This window comes from Sciurus vulgaris, assembly GCF_902686455.1.
Source record: "Sciurus vulgaris genome assembly, chromosome: 13".
Lineage (NCBI taxonomy): Eukaryota > Metazoa > Chordata > Mammalia > Rodentia > Sciuridae > Sciurus > Sciurus vulgaris.
The window spans coordinates 44651805-44672685 of record NC_136474.1 but is presented as its reverse complement, the minus strand read 5'-3'; the positions used below and the strand labels follow the sequence as shown (position 1 = coordinate 44672685).

At 44.9% G+C, this 20881-nt stretch overlaps 1 protein-coding gene across 2 annotated transcripts in view; it reads left to right on the top strand.

Moving 5' to 3' along the window:
- The window catches only part of EMILIN2 (elastin microfibril interfacer 2), a 51316-nt gene that overhangs the window by 11249 nt on the left and 19186 nt on the right, over positions 1 to 20881 (top strand). For both annotated transcript variants that reach the window (XM_079108292.1, XM_079108291.1), the window contains exons 3-4: positions 11590 to 11765; positions 18101 to 20026. In XM_079108292.1, coding sequence (XP_078964418.1) covers positions 11590 to 11765; positions 18101 to 20026 — 2102 coding nt within the window. The remainder of the gene's footprint in view (positions 1 to 11589; positions 11766 to 18100; positions 20027 to 20881) is intronic.

The following is a 20881-nucleotide window of genomic DNA, read 5'->3' as shown; positions in this document are numbered from 1 at the left end:
CCTAATGCAGACATACACAGTTGTTTTTTGTTATTATTATTATTATTATTTTTTTTTTTGCGGTGCTGGGGATCGAACCCAGGGCCTTGTGCATGCAAGGCATGCACTCTACTGACTGATCTATTTCCTCAGCCCCACAGTTGTTTTTTAAATAACTTTATTGAGCTGGGCATAGTAATCCCTGCCATGTGGGAGGCTGAGGCAGGAGGATCACAAATTCAAAGCCAGCTTCGGCAACTTAGCAAGGCCCTAAGCAACTTAGACAGTATCTCAAAAACAAAAAAAATAGAGCGAGCTGGAGATGTGGCTAAGCACCCTGGGGTTTAATCCATGGTACCAAAAAATACAAACCACACCAAAACAACAGAAACCAACCTTATTGAGGTATAATTGTAAACTTTACATATTCGAAGTCGTATAATTTAATATTTTGATGTGAAACCAACATCACAATAAAAATAGCACACATATCACCCCCCAAAATTTCCCCAGGCCCTTTGGTAATGCTTCTGTCTTCCTTCTCCTCACACACCCAATTCCTAGGAACCACTGATCTGCTTTCTATCACTATAGATTTGTTTGTATTTTCTAGAGTTTATGTAAATGATGTCAAAGGTATATACTCTTTTGGGGGGGTCTGGCTTTGAGCATAATTCTGAGATTGATGCTTGTTGAACTCTTGTTGTTGTGTTCATTTGCACATAGTTGAGTTGTACCTGATGGCTTGTGGGGAGACACTGAGCATAGAAAATTATTGATATTGATAATACGGTTATTTCCCTGATTTTTCTGAACAACAGCTGAGAGGAAAGGGTAAATGCATTACAGATGTAGAACATGAGATAAAACCATAATGAAGTTTTCCAAAAAACACACTTCACATTCATAGCCCTAGAAAATGTTGGATTAAGGATACATAATTAGCATAAGCCATTTTGAATTGGCAGAAAGCTCAGTTGGGTTGAGAGAAGACTTGTAATTAGAGGACTGTTGGTTTCTCAGTTTCATTAAACAAATATTTTCGTGCAAGGCCCACGTCTGACCCAGAGCTGGGCTCCATGGAGATACAGCAGGGACCCCTTTCTTGCCCTCCAGAAGTTCACATCCAGTAGATAAAATGAGACGAGCAGAAATAAGTACAGAATGTAGGAATGGGGATTGTAATAAGAGAACCACAGAGATATCAAGCTATTAGGAAGTGGGAAAGATGATTTCTAGCTAGGAAGAACCTGATAACTTGTTTGGAAGTGGTGACATCTTGGCAAGGCTTCAAAGGAATGTTCTAGTTGAGTGTATGTAGGTATGAGAGAAGCCAAGGCCAGCATCAATCAAAAAATAAAACAACCTGAGCAAGGACCCAGAGCAGGAAAAGAAGGGACATTCACAGGGAATAGGCTTTGGTAGCGTTGGTCCTCCAGGACCAAGAGCTCAGGGTCTGTTCCGGGCCTCTCTCCTGAGCTTGTATGAGGCCATCTTCCCTCTATACTTGTCTGTCTGTGTCCAGATTTCCCCTTTTCTATCCATCCATCCATTCATTCATCCATCTGTCAGTACTGGGGATTGCCCTACCACTGATTCCATCCCCCTTTTTGTAATTTTTAAAAAATTTTGCTACAGAGCCTTGCTGGACTCGAGCTTGCAATTCTCTTACAGCCATAAATTATTTTTTTGTAAATATGATAGTTGTTCATTTGTATGTTTTCTCTGGAGAAATATCTAATCATGTCCTTTGATTCCATTTATTTTTGGGTAGGGACGGTACTGGGAATTGGACCCAGGGGCTCTTTGCCACTGACCTACATCCCCAAGTCCTTTTTATTTTGAGACAGGTTCTCAGTAGATTGCCCGGGCTGGCCTCCAACTTGTGATCTTCCTATCACTATAGATTTGTTTGTGTTTTCTATACAAATATATAGTAAGTTTACTTCCTTTATATTATATACAAATGGTGTCATCTCTGTTTTGGAGGTCTGGCTTCTTTAAGCGTAATTATGAGATTCATCCTTGTTGTATTCTATCAATAGTCAATTACCTTTTATTGTTGGGTACTGTTTGCAGAACATGGTCCAGTCAGTACCACCAATGAAAGACCATATTAACATTCTGAAGCATGGCTCTGATGTGCTCCCTGATCAAAACCTTCTCTGGCTCCCCTTTACCTGAACAGTGAAGTCCAAACTCCCAACCATGTCATTACAGAGTTGAATTGTGCCCTCTAATAAAGATTTGCTGGAATCCTAGCCCCTAATACTTCAGAAGATGACTTCATTTGGAAAAAGAACCTTTTTCAAGTTAAGGTAATCAAGTTAAGTTGGAGTCTTAGGATGAGTCCTAATGTAATAAGACTGGTATTCATAGAAAAAGGGGAAATTTGGCTGAGTCAGGTAGCCAACCACATCCCAGGTACTCAGGAGTCTGAGGCAGAAGGATCAGGTAACTCAGTTCCCAGATTGTTGATTGGAGGTTTATGGCAGGATTGCTTTTATCCATGAGATAATCAGGACCTCATTATTCATCGCCTCATGGTAGGGAATTAACTATATTCCATCATGGGGGCAAATGAGTCCATTATTATAGGAGGAGACTCTTCTTGAGGGGAAATTCTACATCACCTCCATCCCCCTTCCCATTAACAGCAAATGCAGCAGCCCCCTTACCTTCCTTGGGTTGGTCACGCCCTCAGGCCTGGGGGTGGGCAGCAGTATTCCAAAGAAAAAGGCTGCCACTTTTCAGCAGAGGGCTGGTGAGTGACAATGGCTTCACCTCCCTGTGTCACAGGTGACTTCAGAAAACACTGCACAGTCCACAGACCTGGGTCAGCCTGAACCCTGAAAGAAACACGAGCCTCAATTATGTTTTCATCTTTCCTACAATATGTTTCATAAATTAGAAAAAAAAAAAAAAAAAGAGTTTCTGTGTTTTCAGTTTCCAGTTTTTTTTTTTTTTTTTTAACCTGAGAATGAATTGGCTCAAAGGAAGAACCTTTCTTTTTGGTACTGGGGATTGAATCCTGGGGTACTTTCCCGCTGAGCCACATCCCCAGCCCTTTTTATTTTTTGAGACAGGGTCTCACTAAGTTGTTCAGGGCCTCGCTAAGTTGCTGAGGCTGGCTGTAAACTTGCAATCCTCCTGCCTCAGCCTCCCGAGGGGCTGGGATTTCAGGCTTGTGTCACCGTGCCCAGTAGACCATACTTTTACATCTGCAGAGATTTTCTGTGTTTCCCAGCACCAGAGCTTGTCCACGTCCAAGGTCTTCACCCCAAGGTCTGAAATGGATTACAGGAGGGATGGCTTGGCCAATTTGCTTGTGGCATCTAAAAGCAATTCTGAGAACTTTGGATGAGCAGCAGGTTGAGGAGAGGCTGAAGAGGCGAGGCTGAGGGAGAAGAGATGGCAGGGCAGGCACAGAGTAACTGTGACCTTTGGAAAGAGAGGGATCGCTGCTGCAGACTGGAGAGGCCAAGCTAAGGAAAAAAAGATTTTGAAATTACTGACTTCTGTAGAGGTTGGGCAATTAAAAAAGGAAGAGGGTAATTAAAATAGAGTGCTTTGGTGGCTCAGAGTAGAAAGGCCTGGATCACAAAACCACGGGAAGTGGTGTCTGTGGTGAGCGGCCTGCGAAGGGCCCAGGCCAGCAGATGTTCTCATGCTCCATACTGTGGGAACGCCGAGGGGGAGTTCACTGGGGAGTGATCCTGGCTCCAGGAACGAGGACAGGGGCGGGGACTGCAGGGCAGCCTTTACCTGCGGGCAGCAGCCTCCTTTAAAGATTCTTTGCACACACGTGGGCCTTCCCTACCTCTTAGATCTTGCTGCCATCACAGTCGGCCAAGGCCCCGCGGGTCGCCCCACCGCTCCCACCCTCCGTCCGTCCTCCCCGCTGTTGGGGTAGTGACTTGATTTGGGAATGTGTCTCCCAAGGTGAAGAATCAGAGCTGAAAACGTGGACGCCTTGGATCACAGGCAGAAGCTATATTTCAAGGGACTGGACGCAGCCAGCTCTTGGAGGTGATGTCATCTTTAGCAATGCGAGTTTGCTCCCAGGAAGGTTCAGATCTTTTCGAGAATCTAAGAATAACGAGCCCACTAGCTACAGCAGCAGCGTTGGGACTCGGCCTTGCAGCGGAGCCGCTGTGGTTATCTTTAATCCCCCTTCTTTATGACTGTGGAATTGTGGATTAGGGGGATAAATAGATGGTGGGGGAAAAACTTCTCATTACACTGTGTTGTCAGGGCAAATATTGAGCGGTATTTTGGACTTTAGGTTTTGACACCCAACTTATCACTCTGGAGTGCATAAGGAAATTCAAGAGGAAATGAAAATATAAGCAGCTTAAAATTGTGGTTTCTCCAGCAAATGTAGCATTGTATTGGGAAATGAGTCTCCTCTCCTGTATTTCCATTTTTGAACACATTGTTTTGGTCTAGGATTTGCTTTTGAAAACTATAAAGCTGAGACAGACATCATTACCCTATGTACATGTATGATTACAGAATGGTATGAATCTACATCTTGCACAACCATAGAAACGAAATGATGTACCCCATTTGTGTACAATGAATCAAAATGCAGTCTGTAAAAATAAAAAACAAACAAAACAAAAAAAAAACTATAAAGCTATATTGTAATCTAATTTTAATCAGGTAACATCAATCTGGCCTTTAGACTCATTAGATACATTTTTGTATTTCAAAATATATTTGCCCAAGTGCTCTAGCTTTTAAAATTTAGATGAATTTCCTAAAAAGCCAAGTATAATGGTTCACATTTCTTTGCTTCACATTATTAATTTCTCCATGCAGAGATCTAATTAACAATGTGTAATGTAGCAGAAAAAAAAATGAGAAATCTGATTTTGTGTTTGTGTTTTAAGCCACAAGAAGATTCATTGGTATTTCACTTTCTCTCAAGTGGGGACACTTTTCCAGACTTGGAATTGGGACCTCAGGGATCAGACCTCACCTCCTAATATTGCAGAAACTCTTTGTAGATGCATGTATTTTTTTCTAGTGGCCAATTTTTAAAAAAATATTTTTTAGTTGTAGGTGGACACAACACCTTTATTTTTATGTGATGCTGAGGATCAAACCCACGGCCTTTCATGTGCTAGGCAAGCATGCTACCACTGAGTCACAACTCCAGCCCATAATGGTCAATTTTTTATTGGCAGTAGGACAAATTAGATTCAAATGGGAAGTGCTTCTGCTGGGACAAAATCACTTTTCACTTCAATATAGACCTGAGATTACTTTTTTTTTTTTTTTTTTTTAAGTTGTAGATGGACACAATACCTTTATTTTATTTATTTATTTTATGTGGTGTAGAGGATCAAACCCAGTGCCTCACGCATGCCAGGCAAGTGCTCTACCACTGAGCCACAACCCCAGCCCCTGAAATCGCTTCTGACCTCAGATTTCTAGCCTCTACTGTCCCACTATATTTTTGCTTTTGGCAAAGTGTCAAAAAATATAAAAAGTGTCAATAAATATAAAAAGCTCATTTGTTTATTCATTAACAGTAAAGAAAGAACAAAACTCAAAACAACCCCAACATCTCAAACCACAACAAAAACATTTGTCACAAGTAGTTCCTAGAAAATCAATGTACTGTCTTGTCCGTTTCTGAGACCAAAATTTTAAAAAGTGAATCACTGTCTCAAAAGGAAGGAATTTCTGTCCACCTGCTGTAAGGGATGAGCCTCAAGGACATTACCCTGTGAACCAAGCCAGTCACAGGAAGATGAATTATTCTAGGCTTCCTTTTGTAGGAGGTAGCAAGAGTCATCAAATTCATAGAAAAAGCAGGAAAGTGGTTGCCAAAAACTGTGGACTATGGAGAGTTAGTGTTTAGTGGGTACAGTTTTGGTTTGGGAAGATTAAAAAAAAAGTTCTGGAGGTGGGTGGTAGTGGTCGCACAGCAGTGCCAATGTGCTAGATGTCACAGAGCTACGCACTTAACAATGGTTAAGGTGGGCTGGGGTGTAGCTCTGTGGTTGAGCATGTGCAAGGTCCTGTGTTTATTCCCTAACACCACAGAATAAAAGGAAGGGTTAAGAAGCCAATTTTTTTTTTTTTTCTTGAAGTACTAGGGATTGAATCCAGGGGTGCTTTACCACTGGAGCTACATCCCCAGCCCTTTGTATTTTTTGAGACAGGGTCTTCCTCAGTTGCTGAGAATCTCACTAAGTTGCTCAATCTGACCTCCAACTGAGATCCAGCTTCGGCCTCTTGTGTGGCTGGAATTACAGGCAGGTACCACGGCACCTGGCAAGAAGCTAGATTTCATGCCACGTTTATCTTGTCTCAATTTAAAAAAAATAAATTCCTGTGGATGGAATGGATGGTGGATAACAACCCAGTCTGCTCTGGGTGAGCAGTTCTGAATCTTGTTGACTCCTGCCTTTTGCCTGCGAATTTCCTTCCCTCTGGGTAGCTGATTATTTCCCAGGTCTAGCAGGGATACTTCTCCCAGTCCTGGGGGAAGTACTTCTTTCTGGTTTCTTTCTGCATCCTCTCAGTTCCGGTCAATACTGTGTGGAATCACACATGCAGAATGAAACCAGAAGAGTTGGCTCCAGGTTGTTTGGGGCAAGCCAGGGATTGGAAAGAGAGGAGTTATTAGAAAGTTTGTTCTTGGGAGAAATTCCAGTTCAGCCTGTATCCTGAAGGGGTCACAGGTTTGGATAGAGCTTTAGTAAAAGGCTATGTGAAAATAAAATACAGGTAAATGCCAAATGCAGGGTAGACCCCCCTACCTTGTGCAAAAGTTGTCTAGATGTCCCCTTGCTGGGGCTGGGTGACTATTTTCAGCTAAGTGTTGTGCTTCAGGAAAGCAGTTCTGGAAGGGATGCTGTGCAAGTGTGGTATCTGTGGTTCTAGTGGAAGGAAGAGGATAGCTTGGTGAATAGGTGTGCATATGTGGCTGATTCATGGACTATCTAGGTCAGTCCTGTCCAGTAGAATTTTCTGTGATGATAGAAATGTTCATGTTCTTAAATACTTGAAATGTGGCTATTGTGACCAAGGAACTAAATGATTAATTTTAATTTAATTTTTTTGGTACTGGGGATCGAACCCAGGGGTACTTCGACCACTGAGCTTCACCCCCCAGCCCTTTTTATTTTTTATTTTGAGACAGGACCTTACTAAGTTGCTGAGGCTGGTCTCGAACTTGTGATCCTCCTGCCTCAGCCTCCTGAGTTGCTGGGATTACAGGTGTACACCACCATTTTGTTTTTAATTAGCATACATTTAAATAGCCAAATGTGGCTAATGGCCACCTTATTGAATGGCACAGCTCTGAGTTACTTTCCATTGTGTGATTCCTGCAGTTCTTCCTGACCCCAGGATTCCGCAGTTTGGTTTTGGTTCTGGGGAGACTTAAGAATTCACATCTGGACCCGGCACTATGGCATATACCTGTAATCCAAGCAGCTTGGGAGGCTGAGGCAGGAGGATGGGGAGTTCAAAGCCAGCCTCAGCAAAAGTGAGGCAGCACTAAGCAACTCAGCCAAGACCCTGTTTCTAAATAAAATACAAAAATAGGGCTGGGGATGTGGCTCAGTGATCTAGTGCCCCTGAGTTCAAACCCCAGTACCACCCTGCAAAAAAACAACAAAAAAAAGAATTCACATCTGTTTAGAGTTAGACCAGAGGATAACTAGGTTTGTTTGTTTGTTTATTTGCTGTACTAGAGATTGAATCCAGGGGCTCTCTGCCACTGAGTTACATCCCCAATTCATTTTATTCATTTATTTTTTTGAGACAAGTTTTCACTAAGTTGCTGAGGCTGCTCTTGTGATCCTTCTGCCTCAGCCTCCTGAGTTGTTGGAATTACAGGTGTGCGCCACTGGGCCTGGTCCCTGACACCTTATAAAAGCTTCCAGTGGGGCTGGGGAGATAGCTCAGTCGGTAGAGTGCTTGCCTTGCAAGCACAAGGCCCTGGGTTCAATCCCCAGCACCGCAAAAATAAAAAAATAAAAATAAAAAAGCTTCCAGGGCAGGATATTTTCCTGCAGTACCCTGGATAATGGAGAGGGGACTCCTATTTGATTCTTGCTCAACCTCTGGGGAACCTCAGACTGGTGGCTATATTAGTGGGAAGCTAATTTCTGTTGGGAAAATCCCAGTAGAGCTGTAAGGCTGGACAACCCCTACGGTGTGCCCCGCCTCCACCCCCCAAGCCTGAAGGCCATGTAGCAGGGCGCAGAGCCACCTCGGGGACTGTGTGGCCTTACACACGGAGAAATCAGAAACCGGTGAGCTTTCCCACGGCCGGAGGTGGCCCGGTGATCATTTCCAGCTGTCGCCCGCCAGGACCGCCTCCTCCACACAGGAGGCTTGAGAAGTTGTAGGAACGCGCCAAGGGGAACCTGGAAACGGTGGGCGTGGAGAGGTGGGCGTGGAGAACGTGCGGTGCTGGGAGGAGGGCGGGGACTCCAGGGAACTTTCCTAAGTGATGCACTGGCTCCAAAATCGTAACTGTCTTTAAAGTGATGAGGCGGGTCTGCAGAGCAGGGCGTTCTGCAGCTCAGGCATTGGGGTTAGGCCCCCAGGGCAGGGTGGGATGCAGTGGGGATGTGGCCGGGTGCCCCTCTTCCATGTCACCCAGTTTTGTCCCCTGCCTGGCTTCACCTTACCCAGAAGGTTTCTTATGGACCATCACCTGCAGATGAACCAGCCCCACGAGCAAACACGTGTTCACATCCAGTCTTTAATGCAGAGGAAGAAAGGTCTCCTGAGCGTACACATTTTTCCAGCATTATGCTTGGCTTGAGTATGTAAGACAATGAAGTGGAATTATTCTTTTTTTTTTTTTTTTTTTATATTTTCAAGAATTCTTTGTGTATGGACTGGTCACTATGCCACCATTCGTCTGTAATTTCAGCAATCTGTGAGGCAGGGGCAGGAGATTTGCCAGTTTGAGGCCAGCCCTGGCAATTTAGCCAGGCCCTAAGGGACATAGCAGACCCTGTCTCACAACAACAACAAAGGGCTTGTGGTGTGGCTCAGTGTTAGATCCCCTGAGTTCGATTTCTAGTACCAAAAAAAAAAAAAAAAAGCTTTGTGAAGGTGGGGTGGGAGAGGGCCAGGGCTGGAATTAGCTGGTGGCATTGCAGTGTGGGGAGGTTGACTACCTTCTCACCAACTTTGAGGGCCTTTGGCAACATCTCCAAAGGGGCTGCTGCCACACTCTTAGGGCAGTTGCCACAGGGACTCGCTGCTTCTGCCTGTTGGGAGTGTGCAGAGTACAGGGAAGGACAGGGGCTGAACTTCCAGCCCGGCAACTTTCAGAATGAACTCGGACAAGTCATCTAACCTCTCTGAGCCTCTGATATTTCTCCTGTGGAAAGGGGCCATGATGGGAGATGGAGGTGGAAGGGAAAGGAGAGAACAAGAAGCCTGGTAGTAGGGGGCCTTTGCCCTCCCCTGACCCCACCTCCCATGAGCACCCCTTGCATTTCCCTTTTACTTATTGAGGTTCCTCTTCTGTGTTCTTTGAAAAAGCCTCCCTTTGGAGCTTCTCAGAATCCTCATGCTGAGGCCCTCAGAACCTCTGAGGGGGTCAGCCAGACGTGCGTATTTTTTTTTTTTTTTTTTTTGGTGCTGGGGATTGAACCCAGGGCCTGGTGCTTGCAAGGCAAGCACTCTACCGACTGAGCTACATCCCCAGCCCCATGCATATCTTTTCACCATTCTTTGGGTGATGTTGATGGCCTTGGTTGAGAGCCACAGTCTTAAAAGGCCTATGGATATGGGACAGCAAAAGGTGCAAGGTCTGGCAGCTTCCATACTGGCGGTGGGGCCCTCTTGGGATTCTGCAGGGACTGCTGACTGTCCAGTGGAGCAGGTCTTTACACTGAAGCTTTCATCGTCATGGTTCTGCTGGGGCTGTAGCTCCATGGTAGAGCGCTTGCCTCGCATGCTCAGAGGCCTAGGTTCCATCCCCAGCACCACACCCAAAAGAAGGATCTTTAATTAAGTCAGACTCTGTGACACATGCCTATAATCCTAGCTACTGGGAAGGCTGAGGCTGGAGGGCCACAAGTGTGAGGCCAGCCTGGGCAGTTTAGCAAGAGCCCGTCTTAAAATAAAAAATAAAGAGAGCTAGGAATTTGGATCAGTGGTAGAGCATCCCTGGGTTCGGTCCCCCATACCCTAAAAGAAAGGACCTTCAGTTGTCGTAGTTATGACCCTCGGGGGAGATGTCAAAGGTCCATTACATTTAGTAATTGTAGTTTTGTGAGGAACATGTAGTTTTGTTTGGAACACGTAGCTGTGTTAGGAACCTGACTTTGAAGTCCCCAGCTTCAAGGCTGGTGCCCACGCTGGACTCACTTGGCTGGTTGAGCCCTGCAGGTCCCAGCAGCCCCCACAGCTGGTCATCCCAAGTCCCCCATGAGTCCCCGCAGCAGCCCTGATGAAATGACGCAAAACCTGTTTCTTTCTGGGAACCGACCCAAAGACAGGGCCAGCTGCTGGTGCTGCTGTGAGAAATGAAGCGAGAGCGAAGACTTTCGGGAGAGGAGGTTCCCCGCCAGAAAGTCAAAGCTGCTGCACAGCAAGGGAGGGCCGTCCTGTGTGGCCACGGCTTCTGTCAGCCGTGAGGAGAGGCGTCCTGAGCTCCTGGCTTCATCCCTACTGTGTGCCAGGGGCTGCTGGGTCATCACCATCTGTTCTGGGTCCAGGCCCAGCCCAGGGTTCGGAGGACTTGACAACTCATTGGAAGTGTCTCTGGGATGTCCCCGTACGTTGGGAACGCACACTCTACGTGGGTGAAGCTTCCGTGCTTTGATTCTGCGTCCTAATTGCTGCATGGCACCAGGGCATCTCTGTAAATAGATGTGGACACTGAGTGGTGCCTGGACACGGCAGCCTGCCGCTTCCTCCGCCGTGATAGGGTCGATGGGGTGGAGCTGACCAAGTGGGGTTTATGGAACACAGGGGTGTCAGGGATGCTTTCCTCAAAACAAAAATACAACCCTGAATTGCACCTGAAAAAAATCCCCACATAGCTCTGAGTTGTGAATGGAAGTTTGTTGGTGAACAAAAGCTCTGTTTAGGGACCCAAAACTGTCCACATCAAACGGGAACTGCATGGCTAAGTTTTTCTGTTTCCCCTGAATCTTTTTTTTTTTTTTTAAGAATTAAAAAGAAAGTTTATAGTTGTTGATGGACATTTATTTTATTTATTTATATGCATGCTGAGAATCAAACTCAGTCCCCCACACATGCTAGGTGAGCGCTCTACCACTGAGCCACAACCCCTGTATCTTAAGAGCTGGAGGGAGAAGGCCAGTCCCCAGGGTGGGAAGGCCCTGCCTTTCTAACCCCTGGGGAGTCAGCTGGACTGAGAAGACCAGTGACCCCTCCAGGGAGGGTCCTGTGCATCCCAAAGCCTCTTTACCTGGCTTCATCTCTGGGAGGACCAGATGCCCTCTTTTTTTTTTTTTTTTTTTTTTGCGGTGCTGGGGATCAAACCCAGGGCCTTGTGCTTGCAAGGCAAGCACTCTACCAACTGAGCTATCTCCCCAGCCCCCATGCACTCTTAACACAGACACTAATAGAGGCGCTGCCTTCTGCCCTCAGGTATCGGGTGAACTTCAGACCCAGGTATGTTATCAGGTACAAGACGGTGACCCAGTTGGAATGGAGATGTTGCCCTGGCTTTAGAGGAGCAGACTGCCAAGAAGGTCCCAAAGACCCCGTGAAGACCCCCCGCCCCACGCCTGCTCGGCCTCGAAACAGCATAAAGAAAGCCACAGGTAACATTTTACTGGTGCTTTGATCTGCATGGCCATCTTTAACATTTCCAGTGCTGCTTCAAAGGATGGGATTTATCATCTACCAGATGGAGCAAACATACATATGTAGCAGAATATTTGTTTTTTTCTTTTTTGGTGCTGGGTATTAAACCCAGGTTTACTTAACCACTGAGCCAGTCCTTTGTATTTTTTTAATTTTGAGACAGGGTCTTGCTAAATTGTTTGGGGCCTTGCTGAGTTGCTGAGGTTGGCCTCAAACTTGCCATCCTCCTGCCTTAGCCTCCCAATCCCTGGGAATTCAGGCATGTGCCACCACACCCAGCATGGCTGAAATTTATTTGCAGGAGTAGAAGCAAACTCTGCTGTGAGTAAATTGCTTAGTTAGGGCCAACTCCCCTTGTGCAAGCCAGCGCCTTAGAAACCAGAATGGTAAATGCTAAAGGGTTCAGACTAGTGTGGCCTGGAGGCACTGATGTGAAGACCCTCAGATGTCATGGTTCTCTGATTTTACTTTCATCTCCAAGGCCCAGCCAGAAAGCCGAGTTTAAAGGAGTTAAAATTGTCTTAAAAAAAAAAAAAAAAAAAAAGTTAAATGATTCTCCTTATGTTTGGGATGAGATGTTTACAAAGTTTAGCTCCAAGTTAGAATTTTCACCCATGGTTCACCTCAGCTCTTGAAGTGTAACATTTAGAGAACGATTTTTACAGATAAAATTTTTTCCTCGCATTTTGCTCTTACATCACCTCATCTTTCCTCCTCTAAAAATGAGTAACAATAAACACAGCTTAGCTTTTCTTGCAAAATGAGATGTTTAAGTCATCTTTGCTTTTTACCTTCCCATGAGATCTTTTTAGTTTTCAGCTGGTAGTGCTTCCCAACATTATCTGTAAAATAGATTTTTAAATGATCTTTTTATTATCTAAGTAGTGCATGTCAATTAAAACAGTGTTTACAAAACATAGGAACATGTTTTTTATTTAAAATATTTAATTGTCAGGTTGGCTATACTCAGGCTGTGCAAAGTAATGACTTTATGCATACAGTGTGTAATGATTGACACGGTCAAATTAACATATCCATCACCACCCAGGCTGGATCTACTATACGGCTGACCTGAAGTTGTTTATCTCATAACTGGAAGTTCACACCCTTTGACCAACATCTCCCCATTTCCCCCACCCACAAGCTTCTGGCAGCCACTGTTCTTGCTTTTATGAGTTTGATTCTCTTTAGATTCCATGTGTGAGATGGTTTGTTATTTCTCTTTCTGTCTGGCTTATTTCACTTAACATAATGCCCTCCAGGTTGTAAATGATAGGATTTTCCTTTTTAAGGCTGAAGAGTATCATGCTGTATGTATGTAGATGCACACAAACACACACAGACACACACCACACAATTTATTTGTTCATTCATCCATCGAGGGACACTGAGGTGGTTAATGTGTCTTGGCTGTTGTGAACAATAACAATGAACAGGGACATGTAGCTATCACTTCAAGATACTGATTTCCTTTCTTTGGGTCTATATCCAGAAGTAGTGGGATTACTGATTGTGTGATAGTTCTACTTTAATTTTTTAGGAAATAGTCGTAGTTTTTTTTTTTTTTAATACTGGGACTTGAACACAGGGGTGCTCTATCACTGAGCCACATCTCCAGCTCTTTTTGTTTTTTATTTTGTGACAGGGTCTCACTAAGTTGCTTAGGGCCTTGCTAAGTTGCTGAGGCTGGCCTCAAACTTACCATCCTCCTGTCTCAGCCTCCCAAATCCTTGGGGATTACAGGTATGTGCCACAGCCCCTGGCTGCTCCATGCTTTTTTCCATAGCGACTGTACCAATTTATATTCCTACCATCAGTGTATGAGGGTTCCTTTTTCTTCACACCCTCACCAGCACTTATCTCTTGTCTTTTTGATAGTAAGCCACTGTTTTAGGTTGCTCTAACTGAACACCAGAGACTGGAAAAATTTAGAAAGAAAATAAATTTATTTCTCACAGTTCTGAAGGCTGGGAAGTTCAAGATCGAGGGCCAGCATCCGCTCATAAAAAACAAACAAACAAACAAGCCATCATCATAATATGGCAGAAGGGCAGGCAAGCATGAGTTAGAAAACTCAGGTCACACCCATACTTTTATCAGGAACTCCTGCAGTTACCCATTCACAAGGGTTAGAATCCTCCAGTCCTGATCACCTCTTGGAAATTAAACTTCTACCTGAGATTTGGAGGGGACATTCAAACATCGACAGCCTCCCTAACATTTCGTTAAGGAACTTGAGTTTTTCCTGCATCTGCATGGGTCTGGCAGGCTCTATCCTAGGCACTTGGAATAAGGAAAAACCAGGCAGGCAGACTGGGTTCCTGACCCCAGGGCAGATAAACATAGGCTGTGATTACAGTTAATCTTGTCGCGAGCCCGTGTGGGAAACACGAGGTAGGGTCTGTTGGGTCCTCGTAGTTTATCTTTGTTTGTTTAGTTTTGGCTTTTATTTCATCAAAGTTTGAATATATACATATAGTTTTACAAGTTGAATAACTCTACGATGACAAATGGGAAGAAGAGGAAACCGGTTCTCCCTCACTCCTTGTCCCCACCAGAGGCAATTACTTTAAACTTCTTCTTTTCTTCTTCTTCTGGTGCTGGGGAGAGAACCCAGAGCCTCCTGCAAGGTAGGCAAGCCCGCTGCAAATGCTTCAGATGCATCTTTGGAATTTACCTCCAAATCTCTTGACTCCCCTTTGTGGAAGTTGAGGAATTCAACTCCCTTTGGTCTATTCCCTGACACCCTACTTTCCAGTACAATACAGTAAAAACACCGTATTTTCGCTGAAGTCAATATGTACTGTACCAACTCTGTGGTTAATGTTTACAGCCAAGCCCTGTGGTATATTATGAATGGTCTTTCTTTCATGGACTTTTGATTTTCCATAGTTAGTGATTGTCTTATGTTTTTCCTTTTCTTGGTCTTGCGTGTGCATGTGTGTGTGGTATGTGGTGGTGTGTGTTTCCCATTTCAAATCAAATCCTTGTCTGGTTATTTGACTGTCCCTTTTTTATGTCCACACACAGCAGCTTCATTTTCTTGAAGAAACCTCCTGGAGCCTTCTCATACCCCCCATCTGAGCTAGTCACCTCTTTCCCTCTCCCTGGGGCCTTAAGCTGCCTCTTTTCAATTCGATTCCCATTTTCTCTTTATCTCCCTGCTCATTCTTTCTTATTTTACTCTTGTTTTGCTTGAGCACATTCTACAGTAGATTCTTTCTTTTTCTTTTTCTTTTCTTCCCTTTTTTTGTGCTGCTAAGGGTAAAACATGCTAGGCAAATGCTCTACCCCTGAGCTACACCCCCAGCCCACTCTAGTAGTTTCATGAGAAGATTGCATAGGAGGTAAACTTTTGTGATACTTGATAGTATGCAAATATTTTTATAGTCTAGTTTCAGAATTCTAGGTTGGAAATACTTTTCCTTTAGAATTTTGAAAACATTGCTTATTTGCCTTCTGGCATCCAATACTGCTATTAAAAAGTCCATAACTGGGCTGGGGTTGTAGCTCAGTGGTAGAGCACTTGCCCAGCTCGTGTGAGGCACTGGGTTCGATCCTCGGCACCACATAAAAATAAATAAAGGCACTGTGTCCATTTACAATTAAAAAAAAAAAAGTCCATAGCCATCCTGATTTTTTGTTTGTTTGGTTTTTTAGTTGTAGATGGGCACAACACCTTCATTTTGTTTATTTAGTTTTTTTTTGTGGTGCTTAGAATCTAACCCAGTGTTTCACACATGCTAGGCAAGTGCTCTACCACTGAGCCATGACCCCAGCCCCTGATGCCAGTTTTTAATATATAAGTCGGGTAGGGGTTTTGGTTCCCTCCCTTTTCATTGTCATTTTAGTGGGATTTTTAGGAGGAAGTGAAAGGAAATGCTTATTCTTGATACATTCTCATTGTAAAGAATGTACTGTTTTTGCAGTTTAGTTTTTCTTGTCAATAAATAATGACCTTTCGTGCCAATAAATCTTCTACAATATCATTTAATAGCTTCAAAGAATATGATTGTTTGGACATAGTCTCCTACTGTTGGTTATTTAGGTTGTTTGTAATTTTTAATTATTATATATTTGTTTTTTAAGAAATATATTTAGTTGCATATGGACACAATACCTTTATTTATTTTTATGTGGTGCTGAGGATTGAACCCAGTACCTGATACCTGCTAGGCAAGTGCTCTTCCACTGAGCTACACCCCCAGCCCTATATATTGTATTTGAATAAGTGTCTTTCCCTGTTAAATTTTATATTCATCCCTGATTATTTTCTAGAATATATTTCTAGAACTATAATTGCAGGGTCAAAAGGATCTGAGTATTTTAATACATAGTACTGTAATATCTATCCTTTGAAGAAGTTGTAGCAATTTACACGATTACCAGTGGAAGAGAAGTATTCCTTTTATTCTTCCCATTCCCCCCCATTTTTTTGGCCTTTAAAAAGAATTTTCCCTTGCCCAGTGTTGTAGTAGCTTTTTTGCTGCTGTGTCTAAAAGACCTGACAACAGTTTTAGAGGAGGAAAAGCTTAATGTGGGGCTCACAGTTTCAGAGGTCGCAGTGCATTGACAGCAGGCAGAACATCATGGCCGATGAGTCCAGGGGAGGGAGGCAGCTCACAGGATGATCAGAGAGCAGAGAGAGAGAGACTCCACTCACCAGAGGCAGACTGCGTACCCCAGAGCCACGCTCCCGTGGCCCACCTCCTCCAGCCACACCCCGCCTGCCTGCTGTCAGTCGCCACTCAGTTAATTCCATCCGGGGATTAATGCAGGGATTGCGTGAAGGCTCTCATAACCCAGGCGGTTCATCTCTGAATGTTCTGGCCTCGGCTCACCTGGGAGACAATGACAGGGACACCTCCTATCTAAACCATAACACCCAAAATAGCATCTCACGAATATGTGATTTTATAACATATTCTTCTTCTAGGGTCTTGAGAGAGTCTACATTTTCAGTATTGAAAATGAGTATTCTTTATTCTCTGCAGGGGAAAAGATGATGTGCTTGGGAGTTGGGACGTCGGAATTGCAGTCCTGGTTTACAACTAAATCATTTGTTAGAATTAATTTTAAAGAATTTGTTTTTAGTGGTAGATGGACACGATGCCTTTCTTTTATTCGTTTATTTTTATGTGGTGCTGAGAATCAAACCCAGTGCCTCACATGTGCCAGGCAAGTGCTCTACCACTGAGCCACCGCCCCAGCCCCGAGAATTAATTTAACAAATAATAGCCGCTGTTCTAATTCTGTGCAAAGGGCCGGGGGTGGCAGGAACGGGCGCCTGAGGCTCTCAGTCTGCCTCTTGTGTTTTCCGTGTGGCGCCCGCTGCGTTCAATTTGCTCATCACGTGTCGTGTCTGACCTTTTCTGCTTTCAGCAGCGTCCTCACTGCTGTCCCCAGGTTCGTCAGTGTCGGCCCCTTCCGGTGGCCCTTTGCAGGGCACGGTTCTTTTCTTGTTCTCTTGCTGCTGGTGTTGGTGGCCTGTTTTGTTTAATTTACCTATCTCCATTTGTATGGATTTATTTCCATTTTATGACTCTTTACTCTCATTCTCCTTTTTTTTTCTTTTGGACTGTTTCCTTGGGAGATATTTTATCCAAAGAGGATTACCAAAAATAGAATGTCATCCTTGACCTGGTGAACCTTACTTCCAATGGCTGGCAGGCTTGTGGTGCGGAGATACCAGTACAGTGGTGGTTGTAGCTGTCCTTTGCTTTTAGTTTTCTCAGCCTCTTCATAGGACCCAGTGATGTCTGTAAGATTGTCTTAGCACAGGGTTGCTAATAAAAGTTGAAGAACACTCAGGAGTGGTTTTGAGGATAACCTCAAATGATACTATATGATACAGCTAATGGGTGGCTTCCTATGGTTTTACAGTGTGCAGTCAATGACTGGGTGTGACCGCAGTTCACTCATGTGCGAACAGTGTGCTTTCACATGACAAAGTTGTTATTTCCCTTCAGGGCAAAGGGGACCATTGATGGCCTATACATGCTGTGTACATTTTCTCGTAAAAATCCTAGTAGGGATTGTCCCTCCTCTTTATAGATGAGGGGATTTATAGTTCAGAGAAGTTAATTAATTTGTTCAAGGGCAAAGAGTAAATAGCTTTTGGCTCCATAACCCATATGCTTTTTCATTCTACCATGATAATTATCTGCAACTAGGTAGGGGGCTTGTAAGGGAAGATTTAAGCATGTTCTGTAGGTATCCTGTCTACTGTCTTTGCAGAAACTGGCTGAAGGAAACAGATGTTAACGCAGGCCCCACTTTTTCTTTATAATAGATAATGAACCAAGCCAAGTCTCGGGGCCCAAGGAAACTTCACCACCATCTCATGCAGCAGAACCAAGTCAGAAGGTGGATCCAAAACAGGGACCTGAAGAACTTCAGGAAAAGAAAATCCAGATGCTTGAGGAGAAGGTTCTCCGACTCACAAGGACGGTTCTTGACCTCCAGTCTTCCATTGCAGGAGTGAATGAAAACCTCAAACATGCTGTTCAGGACGAGGCCAGCAAACCGACCTCATGGCTCGGCAGCCCGCCTCCCCAACCAGGGCCCGGCAGTGAGACTGCTAGAGACCCGGAGATAGCCCAGCCTCCTGGAGTCCTCGATAATAAGGAATCTGGTATGAAGGACATCAAATCTGAATTGGCCGAAGTCAGAGATACTCTGAAGACCAAGAGTGACAAGCTGGAGGAGCTGGACGGGAAGGTAAAGGGTTACGAAGGGCAGCTCAAACAGCTCCAGGAGGCTGCCCAGGGCCCCACAGTGACCATGACCACCAGTGAGCTCTACCAAGCCTATGTCGATAGTAAGATCGATGCCCTGAGAGAGGAGCTCATGGAGGGGATGGACCGGAAGCTGGCCGACCTGAAGAACACCTGTGAGTACAAGCTGGTGGGCCTCCAGCAGCAGTGTGACGACTACGGAAGCAGCTACCTGGGAGTGATAGAGCTGATCGGGGAGAAGGAGGCGAGCCTGAGAAAGGACATCAGTGACCTGCGGGCCCGGCTACAGGATCCTGTGGCCCAGCCGAGCTGCTGTAGTGGTAAGGAGAGTGGAGACTTTGGTCAACAGATCAAGAAGTTAGAGCAGAAAATCGAGAGAGTTGCTGAAGCCACCAGAATGCTGAATGGACGTCTGGACAACGAGTTTGACCGCCTCGTGGTTCCAGAACCAGATGTGGACTTTGATGCAAGATGGAATGAACTAGAATCAAGGATCAATGTGACGGAGAAGAACGCGGAAGAACATTGCTTTTACATTGAGGAAACCCTCCGGGGGACCATTAGTGGAGAGGTCCATGACTTGAGGCAGCTTCTGGATCAGAAAATACACTCCCTGGAAGACCGTCTGGGGACTGTCCTGCTACAGGTGGCCAATGACACTGGTGGTGAATTTGTTCCCCCAGGGTCAGCCCTGCCAGGGCTGTCTGGATCAGGGAATGAACGGGTCATGATGGCATTAAACCACCTGAGGGACAAAGTACAAGTGGTTGAAGACATTTGCCTGCAGAACTTGCAGGGAGGACCTCATGGGTTAGAAGGTACTGTACCAAACAGAGAAGACCACATAATAGGTGACAGCCTGAGTCTTTTGAAATCTCTCAATGACACGATGCATAGGAAGTTTCAGGAAACCGAGCATCGCATCCAGAAGCTTCAGGAAGGTTTTAGTCTTCTTTATTCTCAACTCAACCACACGGATAATGATGTGACTCATCTTCAGAATGAAATAAGCAATTGTAGAGCAGGTAAAAATGCTGCAGCAGGTGGGTTTACCAAGGGGGGTGAGCAAGAAAGGACGGTGCAGACCCTCCCATCTCCCCAGGACCCTGTGGCTCAGTGCTGCAGCCAGCTGGAGGAGAGGTGGCAGAGGCTCCAGAGCCAGGTCCTGTCTGAGCTGGACGCTTGTAAGGAAAACATGCATGGGGTCCAGAGAGTGGTCTCCGTGGTCGAGGACAGGGTGTCCCATATGGAGAAAACGTGCAGCAAGCTGGACTCCATGTCCGGGAGTCTGCAGAAGATCAAAGAGGGGCTCAACAGACATGTCAGCAGCCTGTGGAACTGCATCAGGCAGATGAACGGGACGCTCAGGTCGCATACCAGAGACATTTCCGGCCTGAAGAATTCCGTCCAGCAGTTCTACAGCCACGTCTTCCAGATTTCTACTGACTTGCAAGATCTGATCAAATTCCAACCATCGGCAAGTAAGTTGAACTTGACCGTTCCACCTCTTGTGTGCATCTGTAGTGGGTTGTGGATGGTTTGTGGTGTTAACTAAGCTGTGCCAGGCCTACCCCAAGTGTGACTCAGAGCTTAGTGCCAGTTTGTGAATTGTTTGGTGCTCAGTGGCAATGAGATACATGCCAGCATGCAGAGTGTGTATTTAGAGGTCTTAAAAGTAATTTGATGTCACTGTGGCATTCCAACACGTGATCCACACATCTTACAATAGCACCAGTTCATAACAAAATGGAAATAGAAAAGGAAAACTGGCCCCTGGGGTCAGAGTTTTGGCCCAACAACTTGGGCAGGGGGTATTGCTGTTCCTGCCTCTACCTGGGGAGTCCCCTAGACGCTGACCTGGTCACCTCTCTCCAAGCTTCATCTATGGTTTATGTCATCACTGTCTTTGGGTCTCCCCCCTCTCCTTAAAATCTAGGGCTTACATCATGGCGGATGGAATACTGTCATATTTGCTTTCAAAGACCCTGCAGGACCACAGGCAAAAGCAGTTTAGGGGCAATCACCGTCACAAGCCCCACACGCTGCCATCTGGAAGTGCGTTAGAAGGACTGAGGCACCTTAAACATTCAGCACATACTTGTCGAATGAATGAATGGTCTCTTGATAGGTTTGAGTAATACATTCCATTGTTGGTTACTTGGGGCTAAACACATAATCCCTGAAGGACGGAGCTTCTCTTCCATCTAAATTCTTTTTTTTTTCCCACTTTAAAAAATTTCAAATTTATTTTTAACTGATAACATAAAACTATCCCAATTAGTGGGGTGTCTCTGGATTCTTATCTTTAGATAATCTCAATAATGAGCTAGCCTTTT